Source organism: Procambarus clarkii, chromosome 70 (genome assembly GCF_040958095.1).
Source record: "Procambarus clarkii isolate CNS0578487 chromosome 70, FALCON_Pclarkii_2.0, whole genome shotgun sequence".
Lineage (NCBI taxonomy): Eukaryota > Metazoa > Arthropoda > Malacostraca > Decapoda > Cambaridae > Procambarus > Procambarus clarkii.
The window spans coordinates 2,639,550-2,661,174 of NC_091219.1; the positions used below are offsets into that span (position 1 = coordinate 2,639,550).

The 21,625-nt window shown below is 39.7% G+C and overlaps 1 protein-coding gene across 1 annotated transcript; it reads left to right on the forward strand.

The window, feature by feature from the left end:
* Positions 1-1,775: 1,775 nt before the first annotated feature.
* On the forward strand, positions 1,776-15,911 carry LOC138356136 (ensconsin-like). Its single transcript, XM_069311882.1, has 4 exons — positions 1,776-1,907; positions 3,742-3,894; positions 14,060-14,102; positions 15,388-15,911. Exons 1-4 carry the CDS (start codon positions 1,776-1,778, stop codon positions 15,909-15,911), a joined length of 852 nt encoding a protein of 283 aa, XP_069167983.1.
* The last annotated feature ends 5,714 nt before the right edge of the window (positions 15,912-21,625 follow it).

The window sequence follows — 21,625 nt, forward strand, 5'->3', positions numbered from 1 at the left end:
GTGTGGGTGGTGATCGCGGAGGTCAAGTGGTCTATGGGTATTGGAAGTGTATTGACCTAATAGAATATGTTAATATGTATTTATTTGTCAGAGTGTATTCTTTGTAATTAAATGACAAAATCCGACGGCCTTTAAATACCTTCCATATGTTCATTCATTGTGTTCCAGTACAAACCTAGTGGTACGCCTCAAGGGTCTGGTGTGTGTAGGAGTACACGGTGGTAGTAACGGTTGCTGAGGCAAGGTGTTATGTGTTGTGTAATCGCTGTGTTCAGAATGAACCGGGGTTCAGCGTCACGACAAATATGTGTTTAGATGAAGCTTAGGTTTATGAAAAATCAATTCAAATGGGATTGTTGAACAGACACCTGTGCACTATATATGCAAATATGGTTAGAATAGAACAGAAACTCGATATTTTTATACTTATTACAGTTGAAACTCTAGTTATAGTGATAATTGAAGTCGAAGTTATCGACAATGAATAATGTAGTATTCATTAATTTTCTAGTATGTTTTAATAAGCATTGTTTAACATTCATACTCAAATATTTGAAAGTTGTCGGTCAATATATGTTGAAATGATGTCAAGAAAAAATAACAAAAAAAAAACAAAATATAAAGGTAATTATAATAATTAAAATGATATAGGGGATATATTTAGGGGTCTACTTTATGTAAGTGAAAAGCCCTGATCTTTTCCCTAATCATCGAAACCACCAAAAGAGGCAAAGAAACCTGAGCTTGAAATCTGTGAAAAAGTAAGCCAAAAAAATCAAAGTTCTGCAATTTGTAACTGATTTATTTGTTGACCAATTTAATTTTATCTTCACATAGGTAGGGACGGTTATACACTCTCCAGGATGTAGAGGTTACACCAAAATTTGATAATAAACAAAGGAGAAAAAAAAGAAAAAATAAATTTCCCCTAAAAAAAAATATTTGGGGTCATTGGTGCAAGTAACAGATATTATCATTGGGCAATGTATTTATATGATGTATAACAAAATAGAGCAAAATAACATACTTACTCCTTACTATGTGTGTTGTTATATATTACGTAGCAATGATATAATGGCACCAGCTGCATATCCACCTTGTGGAAACTTCTGGCTATTTTTCTTCTTATTTGTGCGTGGGACAGGTGCTTGTATCTCTTTATTACTGCATTATTCTTCAGTTCCAGTTAATAGGAACTGTTCCCCATATCAACAAAACGTTCTTCGGTTTAAAAAAATTGTCTAAAATAAATTTCTGAAAATATTTTAATGAAACTTTCACGACACTGAAGATAATAAGTTAGAGATTTGTTTAACATTTATAAGTAATTTTTACATAATTCGTTTATTTTTTCCTTCTTGACCCCTAAGGCTGAGCAGCCTACGGGTTAATGTACAATAACCTCGAAAGAGGTAGTATTTTAGCCTGGAGATATAAAACTGACCCTTGGCTACTATCATTAGTAATTGCTCAAAATTATAAGCAAGTACCCTAGTTACATTAGTAACAATATAATAGGCCCTGTAAATTCCAACCAAGCATTCAACACAGCTGATCTAGAAACAAAACTGAAAAAGACCCAAAACGACTTAAGGGTCACTTAACAAGACAGAATAATAAATGCCATGATCTGTCACAACAAACTCCAGTTGAACATATTGAACTAGAAACCTACTTGCAAGTTGCAACAAGTATGAGCAAGTCAAACGCCAAATAGAAAGTATTTGGCTGAATTTGCCAACACCAATGCAAGTACTGGTGTATTAGATGGTATTATGGATGATCTGGCAAATTATGAGGATGATACTCATGCCAGGTTAAATCCTTTCGTCAAATCAATGGCCCAGAGTAAAGCCACAAAAACAGCTGCAACTAATACTACTCATCCAGAAGTTAAACGACCTTCAGTCAGTTTACCCACATTCTTTGGAACTGAGGATGAAAATTGGGAAAACGTCTGGAATTAATTTGTTGATGCTGTGGATTCTAAACCCAAAATTCTTAAAACCACCAAATTCGCATACCTACGCAGTCAACTTAAAGGTGAAACTGAAAAGGTGGTAACAAATTTAACCCTAAATAGTAACAGCTATGATCTTGCAGTTCAGCTCCTTAAGGGTAATTATGATAACACAGAGCGAGCTGTCACACATTTAGTTTAACAAATTTTGGACTTGCCCCGAACTAATGAAACCACTGACTAACTCCAAGCCTTCAGATTGTAGCTTGAGTCATTACAAAAAGCACTCAGCCTTAAGGGTGATATAAATAGTGCTGAGTGGTTAACTAAAGTTAACGTATGGTGCAAATAACCCAGTGAGACCATAGATAGGTTGAATTCCCTGTATACCATATATTCTCTGACAGTTCAGATTACAGAAGGTTTACGCTCTGTTGTAGAATGACAGCAAGCAAATACAGATAGTAAACCAACAACCAAACCCTCGGTAATCACCAATAATAAACCACAGATTATACCCAGATTATACTCTAACTAAACATAAAACATTTAACTCCACTCCACGAGGGAAATTTGGCAGTGTGGGCACATATGTAGTGCGGTCCCTCAAAGTCTTGTAGCGAGTAGATTAGGCCACTCAGATACTAATCCAAACTCATTAGCTTAATGAGAAAGTAGCACAACTCTCAGTAGCACTAATGACTAAACTCAAACCTTTTCTCTAAATACAGTTAACATTCCTTCCAACCTATTGGAGGATGATGAGGGGAGGTGTGGTCCAAACATATAAGCAATCGAGAAGCGAATAAGCATCAGAATAATTTCCACAGTGATTCAGTTAACTTCAGTACATACGCTTGGGAGTTACCAAACACTTTCTACCTTAAGAATGTAGCACTCGACATATTCAGTTGTAACCGACCTCAAGACGCTTCAATTTCGATACAGAGCAGACAGTAAACTCCGACTGCATGGAGCTCTGTGTCAAAGCCAAAGCATCTTGGGGTCGGTTAGAACTGAATATGCCGAGTACTACATTCTTGAGGTAGAAAGTGTGTGGTAACTCCCAAGTGTATGTAGTGAAGTTAACTGTGGAAATTGTACTGATGATTACACACTTCTTGATCGCTTATATGATTGGACTACACCTCATCTAAACCTAATCCAATAGGTTGGAAGGAATATTAACTGTATTTACGGAAATGATTTGAGAAGGGATATTTAGGGAAGTTTGTAAGATATTGGAGACAACTTCAGCCTTTACAACAGCTTACCACCCTCAGACAAACGGGATGACAAAACGTACTAACCGTTCAGTTAAGGATATGCTTGCAATCCTTGCTGAACGCGATACAAACTCATGGGGCGAACACCTGCCCTATGTTCAACTGGCTCTGAATATTGCTATTCACCAGTCTATTAATACCCAAGCCCTTCTTTTATTCACTGGTCAGTCATGCAATTTCCCATCAGGTCTACTTAACAGACACAATGTTTCATAGGGAGTGACTATCCTTTAGAAGTTCTCAATAAAATGAGGAATGCTTGGAGAATTGCAGCGGAGGCTTCAAGAAAATCACTTGGTAGATATGCTCACTATTATGACTGGAATGTACGACCTCTGGAATTGAAGAAGAGTAGCCTTGTCTTGAGAATAAATGAAGCGGTACCCGCCATTCAGAGTAGGAAACTAGCTCCTAGATGGCGGGGGCCGTACAGAGTGATTAATTAATAAAGCAGACCCTTTCAATTTTGTCATAATGGGAGTCTTTGAGGATCAGGTGGAAAAAACTGTCCACATTAATAAGTTGAAGATTTATCGTGCTAGGGAGGAACTAGAATTGCCTTCAGCAAGTCTAGTTCCTGACCCAGTGGAGCTGACTGATAACTCAAGTTACGAGTCAGATGGGGAGAATGACCCTCTGTCATCTCTCGTTAGTAGTCAAGTGCACTCTCGTCACCCCATGGTAACAAGATCTCGTACTGCACAGTAAAGGTTAAAGTAACTCCCTTAGTTAGTATAATTTAGAATTCATTAGATTTTCCTGTTGAGGCAATAATGATGTAGATTTCTTAACTGTACTTAACTCAGATAGCAAACTTTAGATAGCTCAGATAGCTCTGGGGTTTCCAATTTCCAACAAACCCAGAGTTATATCCATGCTTCCGCCATGTTGTTGTCTGTTTTTCCCAGGTCTGATTTGTACACCTGCCAAGTTGTCCCAGCCACACGTGAACCCTATCTGAGAAGATCAAGGGGGAGGCTCGTTACACAAAGTCATCCCCTACCAGACCCAATAACTAACCACATGATTACTTAGGGTTGGTGACATTACACCAGTCACCCAGCCAGCGCCTCACGTCACTAACGAGGCTGTCTTGGCTCAGTATGTTGTCTACAAGGATGCAGTCACCAGATGTCAACGTTTTACATCATCGGGGGTGGTTGTCTCGACGTCATCACTACTCACCAGCTGTGTCGTCATGATTGAAAGCGGACCGGAAGTAAATGTAGGAAAATCGAAGAGGGAACCAGCATGTTGCTGTACTAATTATTCTCGTCTATGGCTCCATGGTTACGTCGTCTATTGTAACGCAAGCGGAACGAGGCGGACCGACACGGGCTCCCTACAGAGTATAGTCGACTCGCCATAGAAGGGAGCCACAGCCTTCCTCGGCCCAAGGTTAACTGAACAAGGGTATACACGCATGGTGTTTACGGTCTAGTAGTCTGGTGTCATCAAGAAACGCCTGAGATGAAGTGAACCGTGGTGAGTGAATATTGGGAGCCACTTGTGTTGTAAACACGCCACCCACCTCAACGCTCTTCTCCAGCTACCTCCGTCACGAGACAGAGTTGTGCGTCAAAGTCCTGCACTCCCGCGGTTCAGCTGCTGGTTCAGACTCTTCTATCAAGACTGTTTTGTGGGCTACAAGATGAGTAATGAGGCGCGTCCTGTTAACAAGGTTCACCCGACCGGCGGCCGCCAATCACGGGCTGTCACTGGTCACTTAACACTCATTTCTAGGACAGTCTGTTGTCCTTCAGCGGTAACTGGTATGAAGTACAAGAGGATCAAGATTCTCTACAGTCAACAACTGATGGTCGTGGAACTACTATCAACTAATCGTCAGTCTTCTAACATCGATATTTTGTTTTTTTGGCGTTTATGGTCAATGGTGGAAAAAAAAAAGTAAATGTCATCTCTGCTCTATAATATTAACGTAATGCTTCTGAATACCTAGGAGCATGAGTCTGGAATAATAGTGTTTAAATGTTGAAACCAAGCAAGTAAGTCATTAAAAATTCTGGAGGAAGGAAATATGAAGTTTTTTGTTAAATATCACTGTCTATTGAAAATCTATTGCACGGCGTCTAGAACATAAGATACTAGGAATATTTTTGTCATGTCGTGTTCTGTGCTTTAAGAGCAAGAGGGACGAACTGAATAAACAATTGACACTCTTAGTGTGTATAATTTTTGCTGTAATGTCAGCTAAGTACTGTGATAGTAGACGTAGTGTTCATTAATAATTGATATTGTGTTTGATTGTTTAATCTTAGAGAAGGTCATGTGGACCTTAAATATTTGAATAATTGGGCGAGTGGAACACCTGGATGAACTTTGAGGAGTTCAGTGTTCCCCTCCTGAAAGAATGAGATTTCAGTCTTTGTTTAAATTCGTGTTCGAGATGGAGCACGCTCTTGGTTGAAGAATTAGGGATATTACATTTAGTTTTATCAGTTCAGGGATAGGATGTTTTTATTCTCAGAAATTGGGAAGATTACTGGGCTGTCAAGAGCATAGTCGAAATTCATGTCCCTGGATTTTGTAATTGTATGCTTAGGATTATTGCTATACAACCTGCTGGTTGTCAGTGACGATTAGATATGATTGTTTTTGTTACTTTTGGAGGCTTTGGTTCAGATTGGTAATTATAGAGTAGGGGATTTGGGATAGGAAACTGCATGCTAAATAGTTTAACACACAGTTTCATAAGTATTTGAGCGAGGGTGTTGTAACAGTAGGACTGTTAATATAGAAAGTCCATAAGATCTAACATGAAATGTTTTAGTCACTAGAAGGGAGGATATGAATGTTATAAGAATATTGAGAGAGAGTTGGCAGTAAGTGACCTGACTAGTTCACCTGGGTTATCCCAAGGGATTAGTCTCATGTGTAGACGGTAGCGCCACTCGCCCCCCATGACGAGTCATCAAACTAGGAGAATTATGAAAGATATTACAGAATTAAGAGGAATTATCAATCATGGTTAAGTTCTTATGTTAAAATTAACGTCAGTTGAGAATAATGAATAAGTCTTGTATGTTAGCAAAGAAGCATATGACTTCAGTAGGATCTGAAATAGGTAAAACATATTTCGTCACTGGAAAATAGGTATCTACTCTTCTTGCTTGTTAAATCATGTAAATTAGAGAAATACAAGTGCTACTGAATATTGTAATTAGCCTGGATGGAGTATTTAGATTATTCCCAAGTGTTTTGGGATAATAGAGTCACCTTAAGTGACAAATGCAGGATTTTAGCATTAATCATTTTCAAAGAGTAACCTGGCCCTAGCCTAGGTCAGCCTGTGAGAGGTCAGTGTGGAGAGGAAGAGTTAGTGTGGTTTGCGACATCCTGAGAGTTTGGACTTTTGTGAGTCGATTTCATTTCAAATTACTTCCAAATTTGGCCATAGAGCGCATACGAGCCAAAAGTGACGTTATTTTTAAGAGGACGGGTTGGGTAAACACCTCTTCTCCTCCAGAGGGCAAGACTTAACAACTGGTCTGTCTGTGATATTTAAGGTAAATGTTTGTGTTTCTGAGTTTATTATAGTGTAGGAATCCACATTAATTGTAGTAGTTAAATTACCAATTGCCTCCGTTAGTGTAATATTGTTAGTAAGTGTTCCAATAGGGTTTTATTAATTTGTATTTTTATTTGATAACCTTTGATTTTCAATAAATTTTGTATAGAAGATTATGGTGTTTATTGCAATTAATAACCCCCCCAACGGTTATTTTACATTGGTACTGGGCTTATAACCCCATGCTTAAGACTAGGACTCTCTGCAAGCCTACAAGCATTTATATAATAACTAAGATAATCCCTTTATACTTTGTTTTAATTACCACACTTAACGTAAAGCTTAACCCTCGGTACCCTGCTTCCCGTCAATTGAAGGATGTACTCTGATAGCAGGTGGTTGCGGCGTTTCAGAGATTTGCAGCGTTTATGAGATTTGCAGTATAACACAGTGGGTACAGTGTCCTTGAGTTCGTGATATCTAAATGGTCAAACGTTTAGATCTCCAGGAATTGTACTGAAGGTAACACAGCAGAACTGTGGTTTCTGTATATATTGGCTTAATAACGACCAGCATTTAACCAGTAAGTGAGGGTAAAGGCTGGCTCCCTTTACAGTCATGTCAGGCATATTTAGCCTCGAGGAGAAAGTTGCTTAGTTTTATCTAAGCTTTAATTGAATCCAGTCTAATATAATACTTTTAAAGTATAAATAAATTGCAGACTGGAAGAATTAAGAATTTGGGAGAAATAATAATTATGTCGCCAATGTTGGCTGACACAATACTCCTCCATGCTTTCCAGGGAGCTTCTAGATCTTTCCTCACTGTAAAATTAATACAGTTAGTATGGTTAGTTTTCCGACATAACGAATTTAGTTTATTATATCAGGGGTTAGTAATTTGGGGGGTCGGAAATTTCCAACAACATTTCCAATAATTTAGGTGCTTTATTGCGTCAGTGTACGCCATATATGTTCTCTGTACTCCCTCTATTTCAGCAGTCCCTCGTGCTCTGAAGATTGAAGTGAGTACTGAGCAGTACTCAAGACGGGACAGCACAAGTGATCTGAGGAGTACAACCATTGTGATGGAATCCTGGATTTTAAAGTTCTCGTAAACCATCCTATCAATTTTCTGGCTGATGCAATATTTGTTTGGTTATGCTCCCTAAACGTTAGGTCATCAGATATTATTATTCCTAAATCATTTACATGTTGCATACCATACCGCCACCCCCCACACCGTACCGCCCCCCCCCACCCCCCACACCATACCACCACCCCCACACCTGCACCACACCATACCCACACCATAATACCACACTGTTACACTCACACCACACCCACACCATGCCACTACACCCATACCACACCCACACCTCATACCACTATACCCACACCACACCACTACACCCACACCATACCTGCACCACACCCACACCACACCTGCACCACACCCACACCATACCACCACATCATAATACCACACAGCCACACTAACACCCACACCATACCACCACCCCCACACCTGCACCACACCATACCCACACCATAATACCACACTGCTACACTCACACCACACCCACACCATACCACTACACCCATACCACACCCACACCTCATACCACTATACCCACACCACACCACTACACCCACACCATACCTGCACCACACCCACACCACACCTGCACCACACCCACACCATACCACCACACCATACCACCACACCATAATACCACACAGCCACACTAACACCCACACCATACCACTACACCCACACCACACACACACCATACCGCCACACCCACATCATACTGCCACACCATACTGTCACACCCACACGACAACCACACCATACTGTTATAACTATCAATGGCTACCACCAACAACCAACCACCACAACTACCAAAAACAACAATCACGACCACGACCACCAACCATCACGACTATCAACAACCACCCCCACCACCAACCACCACAACTTTCAACCACCACCACCACCACAAATATCAACAACCATCACCACCACCATCCAACACAGGTATCAACAACAACCACCATCAACCACCACAACTATCAACAACCACCTCCACCAACAACCAAAACTATTAGCAGCCACCTTCACCACCACCAACCACTACAAGCATGAAAACTCAGTACCACCACTAACCACCACAGCTATCAACCACCAACAACCAACAACCAAAACTATGGATTCTCCATTAAGTGAAAATAGTGAAGAAAAAATGTTGAACCCACTTTTATTATGCTCTTGCTTTATTTCTTCTAAATATAGAAATATATTTGTTATATATTTCTACATTTTATATTTATACCATCAATCACAAAAACATCTTTTGTGCAACATTTAAGGTTGCCACAACGTCTTACATTTTGTTTTGCCAACATTGTGCAGTAAGTTGTGGCAACCTATTTACGACTACACACAATAACTTAGCTATTACATAAGAACAAATGTTGTCACTGCTTTCAAACACATTTCAGGTACGTTGTGACAACCTTACATTGTTTGCTGGGGGTAGAAGCTGCTTCTAGCACAACCCATCCACTTAAAAATTACGTCGTTTTTCACTCGTATGTGCACTAAGGCTAAAAATTGTCGTACTAGAAAAGGAAAGTGGCTTCCTAACCTACCAGTGGACCCAAAACTTGGTGTCCATTTCTTTTGGAAAATGAAATTCCATTTTCCAGTACGGCAATTTTTGGCCGTAATGCATATGAGCGAAAAGGTACGGTCTTTGTAGGAGAACAGGTTGACGTCCCAGATACCCCTATCCGCTCCATAGTGGGTTGTGATATCTTTTTACTCCACCACAGGCAAGACAGGGGATGCTGTTCAAGAGGTTTCAAATGTCTCCCTCGTCCCATTGTCTTAATAGTTGATAGTGAAGTCCCAGGTGCCTCCCCCCCCCCACTCCCCCAACCAGAGAACTCATGCAGAGGAGGCGTTTTTATGATATTTATATAAAGTGATTTTGAATAATATGATAAACTGTCCATCAATTCATGTGTGAATTTAGTCTTACGAATAGATACTTCTGGGTTTACCACATTACCATTGAATCCTCTGTCATTTATTTATGTTTAAGAATGATTGAGATTGCAGCTGATGGAACCCACAGATCCCAGACATCTTCAAACACAATAATTACAAGGGTAAACCCTTCACCTCCAGGTCAACCTCATTTCTGAGTCAGGCTTCTTCGGACATGGCTTATCCAGGCGTGAGTGTTGAGTTCCCCTCACCACTAAACCTGCAGGTTACCCATTCTGTCTAATGGTTCCCCTCTGTCGTCACACGTGGCTCTCATTAAAGATTATGTTCAAGCAAATTAGTCGCCTTACCGTCATAAGTTACTTTCACTGAAACGTAATAAATGAAAGATGAGCATGATAGAAGAACACATAACATGTTAAGGCTGAACATGATGAAGAACACATAACATGTTAAGGCTGAACATGATGAAGAACACATAACATGTTAAGGCTGAACATGATGAAGAACACATAACATGTTAAGGCTGAACATGATGAAGAACACATATCATGTTAAAACTGAACATGATGAAGAACACATAGCATGTTAAGGCTGAACATGATGAAGAACACATAACATGTTAAGCTGAACATGATGAAGAACACAGCATATTAAGGCTGAACATGATGAAGAACACATAACATGTTAAGACTGAAAATGATGAAGAACACATAGCATGTTACGGCTGAACATGATGAAGAACACATAACATGTTAAGACTGAACATGATGAAGAACACTTTGTGGGAACCGACTTGTGAGATTTATATTTAATTTAAATGAATTTATATAGAATTTATATTTACGTTAATTTATATATTTCGATAGCAATTTGTATGATGTTAAGTGGACTGTATTTCTGCAATATTTCTCACAAACCGATCCTTACACATTAGGGGGGCTATATTAAATTGATATATATGCAGCCAATCAAACTCCAGTATTAGACTACATATATTAGTATATAAGTGTGGGGTGCCATATCTTATTGTACAGCAGGCGTAGTCCACCAGGTATAACTAGGATGTAGACCCCAAATTATCCTCGTGAGAGGTTAGCTTCCATCACCCAAGTAACTGATGTACCAAGATTAATTCTTGCTTCCTCTTCTAGTTCCTGTCAATGGGCACTAGCTGTAAAGCCGGAATCCTAATATATGACAGCTATATCAGAGAAAACACTGTATATTATAAAAGATAAGGGCCAAGGCTTTATTACCTGTATTTAGACTCTCTTTCTCATGCTAACCGGTTCGCCCTATATCTACCTAACATTAACCGGCCAGAAATGATTAGATAAACGGGTTTCGGTATGACACTTCCCTTGTGTATGTTGACAGCGTGTTGATGATGTAAGAACACTAATTTGATCTCCATAACACTTGGTCCAAGAAAATTTATAGGAGCTGAATATGCTCCCCAGCGCCTCTCATCTTAACAATGGCTGACCTCACCTCTACTAACGCTCCTGACTCTCTTTGTCCAGATGTCAATAAGCGATAGAAGGGTCACATTTACTTTATTTTGATACTGATAATTAAGTTAATTCACGTGCGATGTTTTCAGGATGAAATAAGTCCAAAGACTACAGTATTTAAAAATAATTCCCAACAGAATAGCTGGTGAATTTATAGTGCTATGTGGCAATGATATCCCGTTTTCTATTGACGGGAAATTCCACTACAAGCTACATTTTCTATGGGTTAACGTGTGTATACAACGGCAGCAGCAATATTATCTGCCTATTGTATGTAATATTATTAAATGGTGTCGGGTTTTCCGACACACTTAACATGTTAAGGCTGAAGATGATAAAGAGTGCATAACATGTTAAGGCTGAAGATGATAAAGAACGCATAACATGTTAAGGCTGAAGATGATAAAGAATGCATAACATGTTAAGGCTGAAGATGATGAAGAATGCATAACATGTTAAGACTGAACATGATGAAGAACACATAACATGTTAAGGCTGAACATGATGAAGAACACATAACATGTTAAGACTGAACATGATGAAGAACACATAACATGTTAAGACTGAACATGACGAAGAACACAAAACATGTTAAGGCTGAACATGATGAAGAACACATAACATGTTAAGGCTGAACATGATGAAGAACACATGACATGTTAAGGCTGAACATGATGAAAAACACATAACATGTTAAGGCTGAAGATGATGAAGAATGCATAACATGTTAAGACTGAACATGATGAAGAACATATAACATGTTAAGGCTGAACATGATGAAGAACACATAACATGTTAAGGCTGAACATGATGAAGAACACATAACATGTTACGACTGAACATGATGAAGAACACATAACATGTTAAGACTGAACATGACGAAGAACACAAAACATGTTAAGGCTGAACATGATGAAGAACACATAACATGTTAAGGCTGAACATGATGAAGAACACATGACATGTTAAGGCTGAACATGATGAAAAACACATAACATGTTAAGGCTGAAGATGATGAAGAATGCATAACATGTTAAGACTGAACATGATGAAGAACATATAACATGTTAAGGCTGAACATGATGAAGAACACATAACATGTTAAGGCTGAACATGATGAAGAACACATAACATGTTACGACTGAACATGATGAAGAACACATAACATGTTAAGACTGAACATGACGAAGAACACAAAACATGTTAAGGCTGAACATGATGAAGAGCACATAACATGTTAAGGCTGAACATAATGAAGAACACATGACATGTTAAGGCTGAACATGATGAAGAACACATAACATGTTAAGACTGAACATGATGAAGAACACTTAACATTTTAAGGCTGAAGTTGATAGTAAACTACTTAAAAATCCTAACTAATGGTTTCTTATCTTAAATCACGAGTCGATACTCTGATTCATACTAGATAAGTTAAGAATCTGAAAATACATAGGTAAATATTGTTTTGGAAACATGAGTTATTGAAGTGATTACCAGTCAACATAATTGACGTTGGATTGCAGGATTGTTGCAAGCGAAGGGTAGACATTTATATACTGTCACGTGAATCCCCTGCATAGCAGTGGAACTGCCTTTTCCCTTCACCTTCAATGCCTCTGCACTGGAAGTCTACATCTACACCAGCCCAGATGAGTAATCAGTCCTGCCACCTCTCCATACCCCACACGGCCTGGCACGGCCTGGTACGGCCTGGTACGACTCAAGAGGCAAGCCCGGCGCGTCTGCTAACCGATAGTTTGCCCCCACAAACAAGCAGTTAGCTGCCTTCAACTGGCAGTGGTGCAACTCAACACAAAAGCACCGCCAGCCACAACGGGCAGTTTGCAAGTTGACCTGATGTCCACCTTGTGGTGACACTGGATGAGTCATCACCGCCGGACTATATAAAGGACGCTGCCTCCCTGGAGAGGCAGTTTATATTTACGGGCTCACCATAGCCCGTGCTACATGTACACTTCGTCCTGAGTAGCTAAATCGTTAACAACAACAACAACCCTGGAGAGCCAGTCCCTCTCTTAGTGCTCTAGGATCACCTTCATGTCCGTCACCCGTCGTCCACCTCCAGCCAACGCCGTGTGACTGATGCCATGGTGGTATGGTAGCTGTCTTCAGTACACCAGTATATCTTTATGCTTTTATTCATTGCCTATAGTTTATTTTTGTATTAATGTCATATTAACCTGTTCACCTTTTCATTACATGATAGCCAAGTATTTTCAGGGGCATTTATGTTCATTAATATTTCAGTAATTTTTTTAATTTTATATTTGATGATTTTCATTTGTTTCCACCAGCGACTTACACACTGCAAGGCCAATAGCAGCAGTTTTTTTATTTGTATGAGGGAGAGCAATACCATCTTGGCTCAGTATAGCTGTGATACCACAACCCGTCACATAAATTTGGGAGCCTGTCCTAGGAGCTGTCACGGGAGCTGTTCAAGGAGCTATTCCAGGAGCTGGTCTGAGGAGCTGTTCCTAGTACCCTTGCCTAATGTTGTGTTCAGTTGTTATACTTGGCTTTTATACTTTGCCTTTTTTTCAGAATTCATTTTGAGATTTACATACTGGTAACTGAACACATCTACTTTACAGGTGTAGCAATTTGTGATCTGTTTATTAGATTGACTTTAATTACGTGATGTTTTATACACAAATTCATGATCGTAATCGTTTGTCTTCTAAGCTACTGCTATATCTTTTTGTCCACATTGATTTTGTCCCAACAGAGAGGACTCACTCAGGCAGATCACCTCCTCGGGTACTTATCAGGTACTTTGATTTGTCTTCGAACTATTATGTTCCACTTTGTATTACGAACTTTGGAGGAAGTATTAGACTAGAGATCTTTTCGCATCCACAACTGTGTTATACATTCGGGACGTGTATAACTGTTCACAGTGTGTTCTGGTCACAGTGGTTACACTCCCTGTACCTCTAAGCCTTCGTTTAAAGTTCTTGATTAACTGCTCAGGTAGGGAGTTTACTGTTATTTTACTGAGCACAAGGAACAGTAACTCTGCAGTTACTTATCTAGATTCCAATTGGACAACTCTTGCCCTTATCATCAGTAGAGTACAGAGTACAGACATCCCTACATCCTGCTTATATTTTACTACCTCGAAACATTCATTTATATTGTTTTTCCAAGTCCTTACTAAAGTCAAAGACTTAGTTTTATTTCAGATTAATACATAGTGTAGTTATTTATCTTGTAAATTTATTGTTGCCTTACAGGATAGTTACTTAGGTACAGTGTTGCCAGTTATATAACAACCATTCTCGTGCACATTGCCACATCACTTACAAGACAGTCTAGTAATCCTCACTTATTGGTTCGCCTACACGGTACTCGCATTTTTCTTCCATTGATATTTTGCTTTTATATAATATTCAATATGTTTAGGTTAGCCGCATTTCGTGCTAACCCGGAGGAGGAGCTCCAAACATTAATTCGTGCTACTAGAGCAGAATTAATCACCCTTACTACTGAATACCACATCACTCCTCCCCATGGCGTCACCAAAGCTGGACCATTCTCAATCGACTTGAGAATAGTCCAGGACGGACCGAAACGTCGTCGTCCCTTCACCATCTAGTGTGTGGTCTGGTCAACTCAACAAAGCTAAGCTTCATAACCTGTTTATTGACCATCTTGCAGACAATGATCTTATTACTCCAGAGCAGCAGGACCAACATAGAGTTGCTGATAAAACCACACTCACACACATGAAACGAAAAATCTAGTTAGCTCAACTAGAAGCTGCTGCCGATGAACGCAAACGGGAGATGAGACAACAAGAGGCTGAATTAGCCCGTGAACGTGAACGAGAACAACGCCAGCTATAACTGCAAGAAGCTGAAATACAACGTGCTCGTGAACATGAACAATTCCGGCTCTACGAACAAAAAGCTGAATTAAAACGTGCACTTGAACAAGAACGACTCCAGATCCAGCAACAAGAAGCTGAACTGCCACGTCAACGTCAAGAACAAGAAACTGAACTGCAACGTCAACGTCAAGAACAAGAAGCTGAACTGCAACGTCAACGTCAAGAACAAGAAGCTGAACTGCAACGTCAACGTCAAGAGCAAGAAGCTGAACTGCAACGTCAACGTGAAGAACAAGAAACTGAACTGCAACGTCAACGTCAAGAACAAGAAGCTGAACTGCAACGTCAACGTGAAGAACAAGAAACTGAACTGCAACGTCAACGTCAAGAACAAGAAGCTGAACTGCAACGTCAACATCAAGAACAAGAAACTGATCTGCAACGTCGAAGAGAAGTAGAACGACTGGAAATCCTAGCTCAAGAGCATCAACTCAAGAGACAACAAGAGGAGGATGGAGTTGGCATCACATTACGCTTGGAACAAGATAGATCAGACACCGGGCTCGAGTTCCCGCTCCTGGAGTTAGAACTTGAAAGTCTCCACCTCTCTCAGCGCCATGAAGCAGAAGCCAACTTACCGGTATGTTTTAAACCTACAGATTGTATTAAAATGATGCCGCCTTTTTTAGAGGCAGAAGTAGATTCATTTTTTGTGTCAATCGAGGCCTTGGCCACGCAGTTACAATAGCCTAGGAATCAATGGTCAATACTTCTCAGGTCACATCTTACAGGAAGAGCTGCCTTAACACTCAGTACTCTTGCCAACGAGACTGACTACAATGTTGTTACGGCCCTATTGGGTCGCAACTGGGGTTCTTCTCTGATGTTATTAGAGTTTGGGTATCCGGCCCCAAGTTAGTAGTGGCTTTCAAGGGGTGTGTTCCGTAACGCAAGTAAATTAAAGGGGAAGGGATACAAATGCACTAAATTTAAATATATATATATTCCACCACCATAAATAAATATCTCAGTCACTCGCTGGGTCTATAACTACACTTATGTACAATAACTGTCTTCCTCTGAAGACGCGGAATGTTCCACGGTGCTCAAGATGAGTAGCCCTGGTTCTCTTCTTTGTGGCCCACGATGAATCCTTCGATTCTCTCGGTGAGTCTACCCTGGCCACAGGCCAGCCAAATCACAGTCCCACTGGGTGCACAGTCGTGGAGGCCTTCAACCACAAATCCAGCCTGTAGCTGGCAGGTTCCAATCAGCTCTGCTGCGTAGGCCACTCCACGACCGATACTAGGGTTGCGAGCCCTAGGCAGGAGCCTCATGTGATTCCACAGATCACTCTCCTCACCACAGTGGCTAGTCTCTTTCACCAGTCAACACCCAGGTACGACGATTCCTCGACTCTGCCACGTCACAGGCAGGCTAACACTCTCAGCAGTGTTCGTCCGGGAGCAACTCACAGCTTCTGCAGTAAACACATGGAGAGACTATGGCTGCCTAGGGTAGACTGCCACACCGTCCAATACAGCAGTCCCAGGTCGACTCTGTAATCAGACACGTCATTAGTACTTGGGAACTAATCATTACCCTTTGGAACTTAGTTTGGTCAGAGAGTATGATGTTCATTTTCGCCAGATATTCGTCTTTTTTAAGAATGACATATATTGGCGACTTGTCACCTCTCCTGACAACTATCTCCTTGTTCTCACGAAGGTTTTTAGCTGCCGCTTTAAGCTCGGGGGACAGTATGATGCTTCTGTAATTGCCTCGATTCTTTCCTCCTTCTGCAATAAGTTCTGCTTGTAAGGTATCTTTGGTAGTGACCTTCTTTTGTGTCTCGAGGTCGAATATGTCGTCCAACTGAATTTCCAACTCTACTTTCCGGGCCATCTCACTCGGTCTGGACATAACATGACAGTTTATGCCCAGATTTAGGAGAGTGACTTGGTCCTCAGTGAGGTTATTTCCTGCAAGGTTCAGGAAGCCATCTCTTGGTCGTGGAATTGCCATATGTCCTCCATATAATGTTGTTAGTTTCTTGATAATCCTTGTTTCAGTGCTGAGGTGATGTTGGTCTGTGAGGATGTCGAGGTGTTGTTCAATGCGGGTACGGATACTTTCGTCGATGTTGCTATTTCTCCACTCGTTTGTAGCATGAAGTAGTTGCGTTTTGTTGTCTTTGAGAAGGAGGAAAGAATCGAGGCAATTACAGAAGCATCATACTGTCCCCCGAGCTTAAAGCGGCAGCTAAAAACCTGCGTGAGAACAAGGAGATAGTTGTCAGGAGAGGTGACAAGTCGCCAATATATGTCATTCTTAAAAAAGACGAATATCTGGCGAAAATGAACATCATACTCTCTGACCAAACTAAGTTCCAAAGGGTAATGAAGGACACTACAGCTGAATTAAAAGCAAAGGTCAACAAACTGATCGAAACTGTGAACGCCAAGAAATCCGGACTCCACCTGCTAAAGATCATTGGGGAATATAAACCTGGATATGCGTATGGAAATGTCAAGACACACAAGCCTGGAAACCCACTTCGGCCAATCATTAGCCAGATACCCACACCCACGTACAGACTGGCGAAGCGACTCAACGGCCTGCTGACTCCTTATGTTCCTTGCGCCTTCAGCCTGAAGTCTCCAAAGGAATTTGTTGACTTACTGCGGGGCACACGGGCCACAGGGATAAGAGCCTCGTTGGACGTAGAATCGCTGTTTACCAACGTACCTGTGGACGAGACAATCGGAATGATAGCCGATAGAGTGTATCGTGATCCAGCCTGTACTCCTCTTGACATACCAGAAAATATTCTGAGGAAACTACTCCAAGCTTGTACTAAAGAGGCACCCTTCTTGAGCCCGGATGGGCACATGTATAAGCAAGTAGATGGGGTCGCCATGGGTTCTCTCCTAGGTGTCCTGTTTGCAAACTTCTACATGGGTACCATCGAGCAAAAAGTCTTAGTCGACATGAACTTGAAACCGGCCATATACTGCAGGTATGTTCACGACATTTTTACACAGGTACCTGATGTCAGACATCTGTAAGAGCTGAAGGAGGCATTTGAGCAGAGTTCCGTGCTGCGTTTCACTTACGAGATGGAAAAGGATGGGAAGCTGCCCTTTCTAGATGTAACAGTCATGGAAAAGGGCGGAGGTTTCCACACTGCAGTCTACACTAAGGAAACGAACATAGGAATGTTCCTAAATGCCAACAGCGACTGCCCAGACAGGTACAAGAGGAGTGTTGTTAACGCATATGTCGACCGTGCTCTCAGCCACAGCTCAGAATGGAAGCAAGTCGACGAAGAACTCTGCAGGGTAAGGCAGGACCTAGTCAATAACGGCTTCTCCAATGGTTTCGTCGAAGACATCATAAGAAGGAAAGTGAAAAGCCATGCAACCTCTGAAGAGACAACTAACACAACACCTATACCCCCTATTAGACTATTTTACAGGAACTTCTTTTCCACAGTTCATAAAACGGAGGAAAGGGTCCTGAAAGATATTGTTAATAGAAACGTTATACCTACAGACAAAAATCAGAGGATACAACTGACGATTTACTATAAAACCAGAAAAACGGCCAGCCTACTCATGAGAAACTCTCCAGACACAAAACAGAACGCTTTAAAAGAGACTAACGTCGTCTATGCCTTTAAATGCCCTCTTGGGGACTGTAAGCTCCAAAAAACCCAGTATATAGGCAAGACAACAACATCTCTTTCTAGGCGTTTAACGATGCATAAGCAACAGGGCTCCATTAAGGAACATATAATCTCTTCCCACAACCAAACCATAGCCAGAGAAATCCTAGTAAACAACACAGAAATCATCGATAGATACAGCGATAGCAGGCGGCTTGACGTTTGCGAGGCACTACACATCAAGAAGTCAACACCAGCAATCTACAGGAAATTATTGCACAACTATATTCTACCCACCTCTAACCTCCGCTGCAATATAGAAGCATCAAGAAATATGGACCAATAGGCTTTCTACAAACACTTCTATTCAATACCCATTGTTTCGTGTTCTGTCTTGTGTTGATGAAATTAATACACTATTAATACCACCTCTTGTTCTGTCTTGTGTTGATGAAATTAATACCCTATTAATGCCACCTCTTGTTCTGTCTTGTGTTAATGCCACATCACCCCTTCCACCTCACTCAAATGTAGATATAAAATCGGAGATGCGTAAGTTCTATTCAGTTGTGTATTTGTGAACTAAAGTCTTTGAAAATGTAATAAGTTTTACGAAACGCGCTCGTGTCGCGTCAGACTAGAAATAAAAATGAATTTTGGAGAATTGATTTTTGATTTACCTCCAACAGTGAAAAGAAATGTACGAAAGATTGAGAAAATTCGTGTTAAAATTATTAATCTTACTTTTTCGGTCATATTTAATAATATATGTCTACAGGAAAGACTGCTACCAAAATATCCTTTTATTATATATATATATATCTATATCTATATATATATATATATATATATATATATATATATATATATATATATATATATATATATATATATATATATATATATATATATATATATATATATATATATATATATATATATATATATGCGTTCTGGCTACTAGGTACGACATATGTCTATATATATATATATATATATATATATATATATATATATATATATATATATATATATATATATATATATATATATATATATATATATATATATATATATATATAACTGAAAACTCACACCCCAGAAGTGACTCGAACCCATACTCCCAGAAGCAACGCAACTGGTATGTACAAGACGCCTTAATCCACTTGACCATCACGACCCGACAAAATGAGGTGATAGCCGAGGCTATATGAACCACCCCACCGCCGGCACTCGAACCACCCCACTCGCCGTGATTTGGTAAAATGCTATGCCCAAGATAACTATCCGAGTGCCGGCGGTGGGGTGGTTCATATAGCCTCGGCTATCACCTCATTTTGTCCGGTCGTGATGGTCAAGTGGATTAAGGCGTCTTGTACATACCAGTTGCGTTGCTTCTGGGAGTATGGGTTCGAATCACTTCTGGGGTGTGAGTTTTCAGTTGCATATGTCCTGGGGACCATTCAGGCTTGTTCGCATTTGTGTTCCTCACGTGTGCCCCAAAGAATGAGGTGATTTGGTAAAATGCTATGCCCAAGATAACTATCCGAGCGCCGGCGGTGGGGTGGTTCATATAGCCTCGGCTATCACCTCATTTTGTCCGGTCGTGATGGTCAAGTGGATTAAGGCGTCTTGTACATACCAGTTGCGTTGCTTCTGGGAGTATGGGTTCGAGTCACTTCTGGGGAGTGAGTTTTCAGTTGCATATGTCCTGGGGACCATTCAGGCTTGTTCGCATATATATATATATATATATATATATATATATATATATATATATATATATATATATATATATATATATATATATATATATATATATATATATATATATATATATATATATATATATATATATATATTTAATATATTATATAATATATTATATATATATATATATATATATATATATATATATATATATATATATATATATATATATATATATATATATATATATATATATATATATATATATATATATATATATGTCGTACCTAGTAGCCAGAACGCACTTCTCTGCCTACTATGCAAGGCCCGATTTGCCTAATAAGCCAAGTTTTCATGAATTAATGGTTTTTCGACTACCTAACCTACCTAACCTAACCTAACCTAATTTTTTCGGCTACCTAACCTAACCTAACCTATAAAGGTAGGTTAAGTTAGGTTAGGTAGGGTTGGTTAGGTTCGGTCATATATCTACGTTAATTTAAACTCCAAAAAAATAAAATTCACCTTATACATAATGAAATGGTTAGCTTTATCATTTCATAAGAAAAAAATTAGAGAAAATATATTATTTCAGGAAAACTTGGCTTATTAGGCAAATCGGGCCTTGCAAAGTAGGCTGAAAAGTGCGTTCTGGCTACTAGGTACGACATATATATATATATATATATATATATATATATATATATATATATATATATATACATATATATATATATATATATATATATATATATATATATATGTCGTACTTAGTAGCCAGAACTCACTTCTCAGCCTACTATGCAAGGCCCGATTTGCCTAATAAGCCAAGTTTTCATGAATTAATGTTTTTTCGTCTACCTAACCTACCTAACCTAACCTAACCTAGCTTTTTTTGGCTACCTAACCTAACCTAACCTATATATATAGGTTAGGTTAGGTTAGGTAGGGTTGGTTAGGTTCGGTCATATAACTACGTTAATTTTAACTCCAATAAAAAAAAATTGACCTCATACATAGTGAAAAGGGTAGCTTTATCATTTTATAAGAAAAAAATTATAGTAAATATATTAATTCAGGAAAAC